General features: G+C 43.5%; 1 protein-coding gene across 1 annotated transcript in view; it reads right to left on the bottom strand.

The window, feature by feature from the left end:
• The window catches only part of NLRP5 (NLR family pyrin domain containing 5), a 69,625-nt gene that overhangs the window by 36,702 nt on the left and 18,696 nt on the right, over window positions 1-14,227 (bottom strand). The window contains exons 2-4 of the mRNA XM_021715098.1: window positions 6,531-6,887; window positions 3,600-3,665; window positions 3,227-3,295 (exon numbers count right to left, since the gene is read on the bottom strand). Of these exons, the coding sequence (XP_021570773.1) occupies window positions 3,227-3,295; window positions 3,600-3,665; window positions 6,531-6,887 (492 nt within the window). The remainder of the gene's footprint in view (window positions 1-3,226; window positions 3,296-3,599; window positions 3,666-6,530; window positions 6,888-14,227) is intronic.

Raw genomic sequence — 14,227 nt, 5'->3', positions numbered from 1 at the left:
ATCAGCCGGGCGTGGTAGCGCGCACCTGTAGTTCCAGCTACTTGGAGGGCTGAGGCGGAAGGATCGCCAGAGCCCAGCAGGTCGAGGCTGCGGTGGCTGGGAGCGGCCACTGCACTCCAGTCTGGGCAACAGAATGAGACTCCGACTCAAAAAAAAAAAAAAAAAAAAAAAGAAAAACAAAAAAGAAAAATAAAAAGGAGACGTTTATGGCATGTGAATTTTATCTTAATTTAAAAAGCAAAGGACACTTACAGAAAAGATTATAGGCTACTTAACTCTAACACAGATTCCAAATTCTAAGTGAGGACCAGCGGGAGGCCCAAACTTCGCCTGCACGTAGACTGCTTATGTACCTAATCCTGACTTGTACCCCACATCCTTAAAATAAAAAATTTTAAAAATGAAATATTAACAAGATGTATCTGGAAGTATATAAAAAAGGTATTTCTTCATGGTTGAGTCATAGGTATTCTACAAATGCAAGAATGGTTTAATGCTAAAAAAAAAATCTACAAATGTCATTTATTACATTAACAAATTTAGGACAAAAAAAGTCAAAAGATTTTAAGTTATGGCCAGGAGGACTGGCTCATGCCTGTCATCCCAGAACTTTGGTAGGTCAAGGTGGGAGGAGTGCTTGAGACCGGGAATTCGAGACAATCTTGGGCAACCTCAAGATCCAAGTTTGAGGTAGCTTCACCTCATCTCTACAAAAATGAAAAAAAGAAAGAAAGAGAAAAATAAGGAAAAAGAAAGAAAGAAAATTACCCGGGTGTGGTGATGCCCACCTGTAGTCTCAACTACTTGGAAGGCTGAAGTAGAAAGATTGCCTGAGCTCAGGAGGTTGAGGCTGCAGTGAGCCATGTTGGTGCCACTGCACTTTAGCCTGAGTGACAGTGAGATCTCGATACAAGAAACATCCCAGCACTTTGGGAGGCCAAGGCGAGTAGACTACCTGTACCCGTGGGTTTGAGATCAGCCTGGGCAACTTGGTATGACCTCATCTCTACAATAAAAATAAAAGTAAATTAGCCGGGCATGGTAGCGCATGCCTGTAGTTCTGTCTACTTGGAAAGCTGAGTCTGAAGGATCTCTGGAGCCTAGGTCAAGGCTGTGGTGGCCATGAGTGTGCTACTGCCCTCCAGCTTAGGTGACAGCAAGATTCCGACTCAAAAAAAAAAAATCAAATCATGCAATAAATGGGCCTGATATTGTGAGGTGATAAAAAATGTCCTACCACTGGACTGTGGTGATGGTTTCGTAGGCCTCTGTATTTATTAAAAGTCCTGAAATTGTATCCTTAAGATTTTATGATGCATAAATTAAACCTCAATGAAGCTATTTGAAAAAATAAGCTCTAGAGGAAGAACAGAGCTTTTGCTGGAAGGAGGTATCTTAGGAGCTGCGTTTTGGGCAGGTCGATGCATCTCAGTGTCTTCCATTGAGTTTTCCTTTGGTCTCAGCTTTACTGAAATAAAGTTTACAAATCATACAATTCACCCAAAGTGTACAGTCTCATGGGTTTGAGGATTTTCAGACTGTCCTCATCATGACAGTCCATCTCAGAACATGCTCATCACCTCCCAAAGGAAACTGTCCTCTTTAAATCTTTACCCTGTTTCTCCAATCATCCCCAGCCCTGGGCGACGACCAATCACTCTTTGTGTCTACATGGATTTGCCTATTCCAGACATTTTATATGAATGGAATCACACAGTGTTTATCCTTTTGGGATGGGCTTCTTTTCCTCAGCACAATGTCTTTAAGGTTGACCCATGCTGCAGCAGGCATCAGCCTGTTATTCCTTTTTGTTGTCAAATAAAGTATTGCTGTATGATAGACCACATCTGATTAGTTTTTTTGGGTTTTTTTTGAGTTGGAGTCTTACTCTGTCACCCAGGCTGGAGTGCAGTGGCACACTCATGGCCACTGCAGCCTCGACCTGCTGGGCTCCTGCGATCCTTCCGCCTCAGCCTTCCAAGTAGCCAGAACTACAGGCGTGCGCTGCCACACCTGGTTAATTTTTTTAATTTATTGTAGAGACGAGTTGCCCAACTTGAACCCTGAGCTCAGGCAATCCTCTTGCCTTGGCCTCCCAAAGTGCTAGGATGACAGGCTGACCCACTGAGTCCGGCCCACATCGGATTTTGTAGATTGATTAAAAACAGCTGCATTTATTGGGTTGGCTTAGGTCCATCTTTCTTTGTTCTTTTTTTTTTTGAGTCAAGGTCTCACTCTGTCACCCAGGATGGAGTACAGTGGCATGATCACAGCTTACCACAGCCTCGACCTCCTGAGTTCGGGTGATCCTTCTGCCTCAGGCTCTTGAGTAGCTGAGACTACAGGTGTGCGCCACCATGCCTGGCTAATTCTTTTATATTGTAGAGACAGAGGTCTCACTATGTTGCCCAGGCTGGTCTCGAACTCTTGGGCTCAAGCAATCCTCCTGCCTTGGTCTCCTAAAGTGTTGGGATGATGGGCATGAGCCACCACGCCTGGCCCTATTTAGTAACTTATAAAGCATACAACATAGTTTTATCACCCAAAGGACAATGATATGATACTCAGCTTGTTAAGCCTGGATTTACAGCAAACCTTAAGCAACGTAGAACCTTTGGGATTCTGAGTCGCTGGAATTTGCACATCAGCGACTCAGACTTCAGCTTTGAAGGGTATCTTGCCTCAGCCTGAACCAAGTCACATCAAAATGAGGGTGGTTTGGACTCTTTCCAAACCACATGAGATTTCACAGTCCACACCAGCTGCTGGGAGACAACTGAAATGCTGGCAGTGGTGTAGGAAGTAGTGGGTATCTGCAGCCAACATTTTACTCCTGTGTGTTCTGTTTTGATCTTATTTATTTACTAATTCTTTTGAGTCAGAGTCTCACTCTATTGCCCAGGCTGGAGTGCAGCGGCACGCTCACGGCCACCCCAGCGTCAACCTGCTGGGCTCTGGCGATCTTTCTGCCTCTGCCTTCTGAGAAGGCGCATGCTACCACACCTGGCTAATTTTTGATTGATTGTAGAGATGAAGTCTCACCAAGTTGCCCAGGCTGGTCTCGTACCGTGGGCTCAGGCAATCCACTCACCTCAGCTTCCCAAAGTGCTGGGATGACAGGTTGAACCACTTGATCTTATTTTATTTTTTTGCCTTTCTTGTGAGCTTCGTCTACATAGGGGATGCACCTCTACTTCGGCCATGGATAGATCGTAAGCACACACACCTGGAACATGGTTGGTACTCCCATGTTTGGGGAATTTAGCATCTGGTTCATGCTGGCTTGTTCTCTCCACTAAGACCCCAAAACAGGTTATGAGAAGGGACTGTCCCAGTAGGGTTATGAGGTCACCCAGATTGAAGGTGACAGGGACCCCGTGAGTTATAAGAAAGCCATGAGACCACAGAGTTCTCTTCAGCTTGGAATAAGAAGGACCAGAATGACCAGATCCTCAACACCCATCCAGTTAACGGCAGGGCCATTAGACTAGGAAGAACATCAGACAGGCAGAAGTCAAGCTGTGTGTCCCACAGGGGCAGCCACTCCCCACGGGGCTTTGACACATCTGTTTGGCCACCCACTCCCCCACCACACTAACCTGGTACTTCTTCCACGCTTGGTCCTTGGCCAGTCTTTATTGATTCAGAATCTTTGGGAAAGTCAGCTGGTAAATGTTCTGCAAGAGATGGAAAGAGGGAGAATGGTCTCAGCAAGGTCACAGCCATCGCCCAGGCCAAGGACGAGAACATCCCATGCTCAGATTCCTGAGGGGAACCCACACAAGCCTCAGGATCTCAGTTATTCACTCAGCCTGTAATAAAGATGCTGGCGTCAGACTTTCCCATGCCAGCTGCACACGGGAGAAGCTAAGGTTTATAAAGAACACACCAGTTTTGAACCTTTTTTTTTTGAGTCAGAGTCTCACTCTGTTGCCCAGGCTGGAGTGCAGCGGCATGCTCATGGCTCACCATAGCTTTAAACTCCTGGGCTCTGGCGATCCTCCTGCCTCAGCTTCCTGAGAACCTGGAGTTATAGGCATGTGCCACCATGCCATGCCTGGCTGATTTTTTAATTTATTGTAGTGATGAGTCTTGCCTAGTTTCTCAGGCTGGTCTCGAACCCCTGGGCTCAGGCAATCCTCTCGCTTTGGCCTCCCAAAGTACTGGGGTGACAGGTATGAGCCACCACACCCCCCACCCCTTTAGAACACCTTGATTGCTTATGTTTTCTATCACAATTATTTCAAAGTACCATGCTATGTGACTTCCAGTCCATCCCTCTGTCTTCACCTTCTGCTCATTCTCCATGGTCTAGCCAAGCCCTTTGTTAAAGACTTTGTAATGCAGCTGCCTTATGCTCAGAAAGTTCTCACCCATGCTCGATTAACTCACCAACTCTTTTTCTCCATCTGTCTCAGCCTAAAGCTGACCTCTTCTAGGAAGGGATTCTAGATTCCCCTCTAGTCTGGAATGGACACCTTGATACCCTCCATTTTAAGAATTGTCCAGCAGGGCATGGTGGCACAAATTTATAATCCCAGCAACCCTAAGAAAGGGATTGTGAGTAGTGGGAAACTGCCAGGGGAAAGGGGCACACCTCATCAACAAGGTACCTGCATAATGAACACTTGTATACCTAACCCTGAATTGTACCACACATCTTTAAAATTAAAAAACAATTAATTTAAAGAAATACAAAAAAAGAAAGGGATTGGCCGTAGTGGGAAACTGCCAGGCGAGAGGGGAACACCTCATCAACAAGGGTACCTGCATAATGAACATTTGTATACCTAACCTCGGATTGTACCCCACACATCTTAAAAAAAAAAAAAAAAAGAAAAAAGAAAAAAATAATCCCAGCAATTTGGGAGGAAGAGGTGAGAGGATTGCTTGAGCCTGGGAGCTTGAGATCAGCCTAATCAACATAGTAAAACCTTGTTTCTAAAACAAACAAACAAACAAATAAATGTTAGCTGGGCAAGGTGGTGCCCACCTGTACCAGTTACTTGGGAAGCTGAGGCAGGAGGCTCGCCTGAGCCCAGGAAGTTGAGGCTGCAGTGAGCCAACATTGCACCACCACTCTCCAGACTAGGTGACAGAGAGAGACCTTGTTTCAATGAATAAATAATACAATAGCCCATTTGTCTCTCTTCTGTACTCCACTGAAAGCTGTAAATCTCTAGCACTTGACACATGAGAATTTGAATATATGTTCAATAGATGTTAAGTAATGAATCTCATCTTTGCCACTTATGAACTCATGAACTTGGTCCAGTTATGTGACTTGGAAGATCTATTTTAGCCATGGGAGCCTGTTTCACTGGGCGGGTTTGAGTATTGGCAGGGCACACAGCAGCACCAGCATAGTGTGGACTCGGTCAATGCTAGTTAGCATTCTAATTTTTACACCCTTTCTTCTTGTGAATAACATCAGTGTGTCCTCTACATGGGGCTTTTGAAGTTCAGAAAGACAGTTCTTGAAGTCCTTTGCTCTCAAGCCACTGAGCTGCGCTGGTGACTGTGTATAGGCAAAGCCTACTTTCTGTAGGGCCAGTCTGGCTGCTGTCAGAGGGTACTTTCAGTGGAAAAAGAGTTTCTCGCCTGGGCAAGGTGGTTCACACCTGTCATCCCAGCACTCTGGGAGGCCGAGGCAGGAGGATCACTTTAGCTCAGGAGTTTGAGACCAGACCAGGCAACAAAGTGAGACCTCATCTCTAAAAAAAAAAATTTTTAAATTAACCGGGTGTGGTGTCATGTGCCTGTGGTTCCAGCTACTTGGGAGGCTGAGGTAGGAGGATTGCCTGAGGTTCACTGTGATTGTACCACTGCACTCCAGCCTGGGCCACAGAGTTAGATTGTAACAATGATCTTTTGGAGGGTGGGCCCCTTGTAGTACAGGCTTCCCCCTCTAAGTGAGTGTTCTAGGAACCCATCAACCAGCTAGTGTTGCTGGGCGAGGCTGCGTTTGGCCTCTGAATTTTTTTGGAGATTCTTTCAACACATTTACCCATTTCATGATGGGTGATTGACGAGCGCACCTGCCCACACTGTGCTGAGTGGTCAGCAGTTTTTGACCAAATGGTCCTCATGCCCTCCTGATCCACCTGATCTTGCCCTGAGCGACTACACAATTTTTTATAAATAAATTTCATTGGGGGGGGTCCCATCTCATATAGCACCACAGCTCTGGTTCCAAGATGTAGAAACCAAATGGGTCAGAATAGGAGAAGACTTTGCCAAAGACACACAACAAACAAGCGACAGCTCTGAAGCTCACGCTTCCGATGCTAATCCCATCGATCTCAGCTGAACTTTGACCTGGTAGAGAAGTCAGCTACCATTTCCCCTCCCCAACTGTCTCACAGGCTGGAGATGATGCTGATGTCCAGCTGGTGAGGACGGCTGGTGAACTCAGGCTCACACTACAGATGTGGACCCCACTACAGACCAAGACTCCTTCCCCGCTTCCACGAGAACATGGGGCTCCCCTTTTCTCCCCAGCCTTTGGATCCACCCCGAGTCTTACTCACTCTTCATCTCCTCTCTTGCTTTCTCAGAGAGCATGGGCAGGTTCATGCTGTCAAAGATGTGAGTGGTGATCGCCCAGGCACGAGGTCCCTTATGATACTCGTGCAAGAGGAAGGCCAGACACTCTGCACTGGCATTGTCTATTTCCAGCTGTGGCACAGAGTGTGTGGTCAGATCTGAAGAGATTTTGAGTAATTCCTTGAAGGTCTGGAGCTCTTCTTTGTCAAGTTCCTGGAGACACCATTGCAATCCAAAGCAGGAAAGGAAGGATGTTCTGTTGTTTTCCATCTTAGCGCAAGGCTGCGAGCTCGGGTCTGGGTGGAAAGGTAGATTCTTTGCTAATAGGGAGCAAAGGGGACCTGTGGGAAGGAGGACAGGATTCAAAAGGGAATCTCACGGCCAAGGCTCCGGTTGACACAGCAAAGCTCAGTCCACGAGGTGGGCAGCGTTCTCTACTCCTTCTCAATGCTTCATAGACAATATAGTAGTTGCCATGATACCTGTTTATCCTGCTAGTAGAATACGAGGGGAGGGGGACCCAAAAAACCGGAATTATCCTTTGGAGGGCAGGCCCCTTGTAGTACAGGCTGCCCCCTCCAGGTGAGTGTTCTAGGAACCCATCGGCATCCATGGACCAGCCAACATTGTTGTGAGAGACTATGTTTGGCTTCTGGGAAGTTTTTGGGAGATTCTTTCAATGCGTTTGCCCACTTCCTGACAGGCAATTGATGAGCACACCTGCCCACACCACGCTGAGTGTTCACCAGTTTTTGACCCAAAACAGCATGACCTCATGCCCCACCCTCCCTGTTCACCTGATCTCACTCCGAGTGACTTTTTTTTGGTTTACTGGATGAAAAAAAGTCCTCAAAGGGAAACGTTTTGCTGATGTGGAAGAGATGAAACAAAAATGGCAGAAGCACCAAAAGGCATCAATACGGGTGAGTTCAAAAACCATTTTGAGCAGTGGAAAAAGCATCTTGACAAGTGTACTGCATCAAATGGGGAGTACTTTGAAGGGGACTGAAGTTTAAACATGTAAAAATAAACACACTATAAATATATTCTGGGTTTTTTGGGGGGTCCCCCTCATATAAGTGCTGAGATATTCTGTTGTCTGTAGTCTTAGTTCTCAAAACTGTATCTGACAAAATAAGATTTGATACACATGTCACGGAATGTCGTGGTAGTATGTCACACTCAAGGACACTGGAAAATACATTTCCATCAGTTACTAACAACCAGTTATCTGGTTTTCAGGTCAGCTGATACTCACTGTGCCTGTTAATAAAGAGACAAACAATGCCATTTAAATGGGCAAAGAGGCTAGGCACAGTGGCTCACACCTGTCATCCTAGGGCTTTGGGAGGCAGAGGTGGGAGGATCACCTGAACCTAGGGGTTCAAGACCAGCCAGGCCAACTTGGCGAGACTTTGTCTCTACAATAAATAAAAAAATGAGGCTGGGCACAGTGGCTGATGCCTGTAATCTCAGCACTTTTGGGAGGCAGAGGCAAGAGGATTGCCAGAACCCGGGGTTTGAGACCAGCTGGCCAAATTGGTGAGACCTCAACTCTACAATAAAACCAAAAATTAGCAGGGCATAACGGCTTATGCCTGTAGTCTCAGCTACTCAGGAGGCTGAGGTGGAAGGATTGCCTGAGCCTGGTAGATTGAGGCTTTAGTGGCTGTGAGTATGCCATTGCACTCCAGACTGGCAATCCAGCCTGGGTGACAGAGTGAGACTTCTACTCAGAAAATAAAACAAAATAACATACATAAAATGGGCAAAGGATCTGAACTGACGTTTCTCCAAAGAAGATATACAAATGGCCAATGAGTGCATGAGATCAATCCCATCAGCCATCAGGATGGATTCTGTGCCTCCCCACTCCCTGACTCATTTTATAGGTGTGTAATCAAGGCCTCTGCTATGAATTGCTTCTCAAAGTTGTCTAGAAGGCTGGTCTATGATGACCTAACAATTTAGCACCTGTCAGAAATGCCCTAGAAATCACTCCTCAATCTGCTAAGTTTCTTTTTTTGCTATCATGTGACCTCAATGAATAGTGACAACCGGTACTAGGGGGCCACTTTGATTATCTAGTTTCCTCCAATTATTACTCTGTGGCAAAAAACAAAGCAATCATATAATACTACACAGCTATAAAGAACAAAATCATGGCCTTCTCAACAACTTGGATGGAGTTGGAGACCATCCCACTGAGCAAACCATCACAGACACAGAGAACTGAATACTATATGCTCTCATTCATACACAGGCCCTGAATACTGGTCATATGAGCACAAGATGGGGATAGGTAGACACTAGACACTTTCAAGACTGATCTGGAACTCCTGGGCTCAAGAAATCCTCCCACCTTGGCCTCCCAAAGTGTTGGGATCACAGGCATGCACCATCACATCCAGTGTCCACGGGTTTAAACAAATTCTTTTTTCCCTTGTTTTTATTTTATTTTTATATTTTATTTTAAAGAGACCAGCCTAGGTCACATAGTGGGAAATCATCTCTTAAGGAAAACAAAAAAAACAAAAAACCAGGCATGGTGGCCCGCACCTGTAGTCCCAGCTACTTGGGAGGCTGAGGCAGAAGGATCACCTGAGGCCAGCAGGTCAAGGCTGCAGTAGTAGTGATCATGCCACTGCACTCCAGCCTGGGTGACAGAGTGAGACCTTGACTCAAAAAAAAAAAAAAAAAAGGCAAACAGTCACAAACACACAGCCAGGAAGATGAGCAGGTGTGAGGAACCTGAAGAACATTGGTTCGACAATAGTCAACATCCCTCACACTCACGAATTAAAAAACAACAACATATGGCTTCCATGGAGCCATGAAAAGCATCTGCTTCAATGTTTCATTGCAACATTCCTAAACAAATATATTGAAGTCCATGAAGAAGTTAAGAAGGAAATAAATTTTTTTGAAACAAATGAAAATGGAAACAACATATCAAAACCCATGGGCACTGAAAATGCAGAGCTGAGAGGAAATTTCATAGCAATAAAAGCCTGCATCAAAAAGGTAGAAAGATTTCACATAAACAGCCCAACAGTGCATCTCAAGTAACTAGAAAGCAACAACCAGCCAAACCCAAATCAGAATAAGAAAGAGCAAGACTAAACGGAATAGAGACAAATAAAATGAAAGAGATTAACAAAGCAGAAAGTTGGTTATCTTGAAAAGAGAAGCACAAACACACACAAATCAATAAACCACTAGGCTAGGCTAACAACAACAAAAACCAGAAGATAAAAATACATTACAGCTGATATCATAGAAACACTAAGGATCATTAGAGACTACTATGAACAACTATACACCAACAATTGGAAAATCCAGAGGAAATAGATGAATTTATGGACACATAACCTACCAAGATTAAGCCAGAAAGAAATAGAAAACCTGAAAAGACTAGTAATGAGTAATAAAATTAAATCAACCTTAATAAAATAACTAAAAGTCTCCAATAATGGCAAACCCAGTTTTACAGCTGAATTCTACCAAGCATTCAAAAAAGAACACACACACCAATTCTCAAACTACTTCAAAAAATTAAAGAGGAAGAAATTCTTTCTGTTTATTCCAGGAGGCCAGCATTTCCCTGATACCAAAACCAGACAGAAACACAACAACAAAAAAAATAATCACAGGCCAGCATCTCTAATGAATATAGATGTAAAATCCCAAAATGAAAACTAGAAAACTGCCTCTAACAACTCATCTTTTTTTGATAACGTCCTAGGGATGCTAGGGTGGGTCAATATATGCAAATCAGTAAGTGTGACACATCACAGCAACAGAATGAAGGACAAAAAACATAGGGTCATCTCAGCAGACACAGAAACACTGGATAAAACTCTACACCCCTTCATGGTGAAAGCTCTCAAGTTGGGTGTAGAAGAAACATAGCTCAAAACAATAAAGACCATATGTAGCAAACCTACAGCTGATGTCATCCTAATGGGAATATGCTGAAATCATTCCCTCTCAGAACTGGAACCACACAGGATGCCCACTCTCACCCCTCCTATTCAACAGAGTACTGGAAGTCCTAGCCAGGGCAGTCGGGCGAGAGAAAGAAAGAAAGCGCATCCAAACCGCACAAGAAGTAAAAACCTTCCTCCCTGCGGATGACATTAGTTTATATACAGAAAAACTTGAAGACCACACCAACATTCTCTTAGAACTGATAAACAAATTCAGTAAAGCTACAAGATACAAAATTAGCATACATAAGTTAGTGGCATTTCTACATGCCAATAATGAATTTGCTGAAAAAGAAAGCTATCCACATACAATGTTGGAAATTGTTACAATGTTACAAAAGTAGTACCTAGACTACATTTAACCAAGGAGGTGAACAAATTCTACAAGGAAATGACAAAACACAAATGAAAGAGACTGACAAGCACACATACACATAGAAAGATATCCAATGCTCATGAACTGGATGAATTAATATTTTCATTAATAAAATGACCACACTATTCAAAGCAATCTACAGATTAAATACACCCCCTATCAAAATAGCAATGATGTTCCTCCAAGAAATAGAAAATGTAATACTAAATTTGTATGAACCACAAAAGACCCCGCATAGCCAAAGTGACTCTGAGCAGAAAGAACAAAGTTGGAGGCATTGTACTACTGAACTTCAAATCATACTATAAATCTACAGTCACCAAAGCAGCATGTTACTGGCATAAAAACAGACACACAGATCAATGGAACAGGATAGAGAACTCAGAAACCTGCATATTTACAATCAACTTATTTTCAAAGGTTTCAGAAACATACATTGGGAAAAGCACACTGTTTTCAATAAACGATGCTGGGAAACTGAATATGCATATGCAGAAGAATGAAACTAGGCCTTGATCTCCCACCATATACAAAAGTCAATTCATAATAGATTAGACTTAAACATAAGACCCCAAACTGCAAAACCTCTAGAAGAAAACATATGGGAAACCCTTCAGGACACTGGTCTAAGCAAAGCTTTTATGTCCACAACCCCAAAGACACAGACAAGAAAAAAAATAGACAAATGGGACCATATTAAACCAAGAAGCTTCTGCACAGGTGTCTGAAAAACAAACAACAATAACAACAAAACAAACCGAAACAAAGCCCCAGAGTCAATCAACAGTGAGAATAGACAATCTGTTGAATGACAGAAATAATTGATCCACTATTCATTCAATAAGGGACTGATATCCAGTATGTACAAGAATCTCAAATAATTCAACAGCAAAAACCAAACAATCCAATTAAAAGGTGGACAAATCTGAATAGATACCTCTCACATCATGAATCAGGAAACTGTAAATCAAAATCCCAGTGCCATAACATCTCACCCCATTTTGAGTGGCTACCATCAAAAAGACAAAAAGATAGGCTGGGCGTGGTGGCTCAGTCCGTCATCCCAGTACTTTGGTAAGCTAAGGTGAGAGGATTGCCTGAGGCCATGGGTTTGAGACCAGCCTGGGCAACTTGACAAGACCTCATGTCTACAACAAATAACAAAAACTAGCTGGGCATGGTGACACACACCTGTAGTTCCAGTTACTTCGAAGGCTGAGGTGGAAGGATTACCAGAGCCCAGGTCAAGGCTGAGGTGGCCATCAGCATGCCCCTGCACTCCAGCTTGGGCGACAGAGTGAGACTCTGACTCAAAAAAAAAAAAAAAAAAGGCAAAAAATAACATGCTGATGGTGAAAGGGGAACTCTTACCCCCACTGGCGGAATGTGAATTAGTGCAGTCAGTATAAGAAGCAGTGTGGAGTTCTCTAAAAAAACTAAAAATAGCACTCTTGTGTGATCTAGCAATTCGCTACTGGGTGTTTATTCAAAGGAAGGTTTACCCCCTCATGTTTATTGCAGCACTAGTCACAATAGCTGGGCCATGTTATCAGTTCATCAACAGAGGAATGGATGAAGAGGTGCCCCAAAAATATATACACATTTTAAGAAAGGAATATATAGATAGGAATAGACATTTCTCAGAAGAAGACATACGAGCAACCAGCAGGTACATGAAAAAATGCTCAGCCTTACTAGTTGTCCAAAAAATGCAAATTAAAACCACATTGAGTTACCACCTAACTCCATTCAGGATGGCCATCATCAATAACTCAAAAAACAACAGATGCCGAAGAGGATGTGGTGAAAAGGCAACACTTCTACACTGTTGGTGGTAGTGTAAACTAGTACAGCCTCTGTAGAAAACAATGTGGCGATTCCTAAAATATCTAAAAATCAACCTTCCATATGACCCTGCAATCCCCCACTGGGAAAACATCTGGAGGAACTCAAATCACTCTATGAAAGAGATACCTGCATACGCATGTTTATTGCAGCATTGTTCACAAGAGCAAAAACATGGAACCAACCATGCTGCTCATCAAAAGATAAAAAATGTGGTACATATACATGATGAAATATTACACAGCCATAAAGGAGGACAAAATTATGAACGTCACAGCAATTTGGATGGACTTAGAGTGTATAATACTGAGTGATCTATTGCAGAAACAAAGTATTGAGTATCACATGTTCTCACTCATAAGTGGACCTTGAACAATTATCATAATACTATATGAAAGGGATTGGCAGTAGTGGGAATCTGCCAGGGGTGGAGAGGATGGGGGGGCACACCCCATCAACAAGGCTACCTGCATAATGAACATACCTACCCCTGAATTGTACCCTACATATTTAAAATTAAAAATAAAAAAAAGTTTTTTTTAAAAAAAGAAAACTTGATGAAAGATCAGATTAATAACAGCAACTACAGAGATAAAGAGTCTGTGATTCAGGAACTTGACACATCTGTTTTGGAAGCTTTAAAATGCTCCAGCTGGATAAAAACCTTAGTGTGGTGAGACAAAAGGTGTATTTTTAACATATTGGTTTTCCTTGAAGTAGCCATAATATTATACCAGAAATCACACTGGTATTTTTTTTACTGGGACAAGAAGTTCATTAGCATTCTTAGGAAAAGCGAAACTCAGATGAGAACATTTTGACATCAATTGTATTTGCTTTGCTGACATCCGAGATAGACTTTAACATCTATGGCAGAAGGTCACCATCTCCCAAGTCTACTGTGGTGGTTGTGTTGCATTGTGAAACACTCGTGTTCATGAACTACTTGACATTTAACCCAGGATAATGAGTAGATGAAACAGAATTTCTCAATCTAACAGTATCAATGAGATGAACACGATGACAAATTCATTCAACAGTCCCCTCTCCAATCCCCCCCCCAAATCCAAAACAAACTTGAAAACTCTCATTAAAAAAAAAAAAACAAGCCGGGCTCGGTGGCTCAGCCTGTAATCCCGCGCCTTTGGGAGGCTGAGGTGAGTGGATTGCATGAGTCCGCGGGTTCGAGACCCGCCTGGGCAGCGAGACCTCATCTCTACAATAAATCAAAAAAAAAAAAAATCAACCGGGCGTGGTAGCGCATGCCTGTAATTCCGGCTACTCAGAAGGCTGAGGCGGAAGGATCACCGGAGCCCAGCAGGTCGAGGCTGCGGTGGCCGGGAGCGGCCACTGCACTCCAGTCTGGGCGACAGAGTGAGACTCCAACTCAAAAAAACAAAAAACAAAAAACAAAAAAAACAAACCTCATCAACAAGGGGGCCCGCATAATAAACATTTGGAAACCAAATCC

This window comes from Carlito syrichta, unplaced genomic scaffold (assembly GCF_000164805.1).
Source record: "Carlito syrichta isolate Samal-C Ts95f unplaced genomic scaffold, Tarsius_syrichta-2.0.1 Scaffold306631, whole genome shotgun sequence".
NCBI classification, from domain to species: Eukaryota; Metazoa; Chordata; class Mammalia; order Primates; family Tarsiidae; genus Carlito; species Carlito syrichta.
This window is presented reverse-complemented; position numbering and strand designations above follow the sequence as displayed.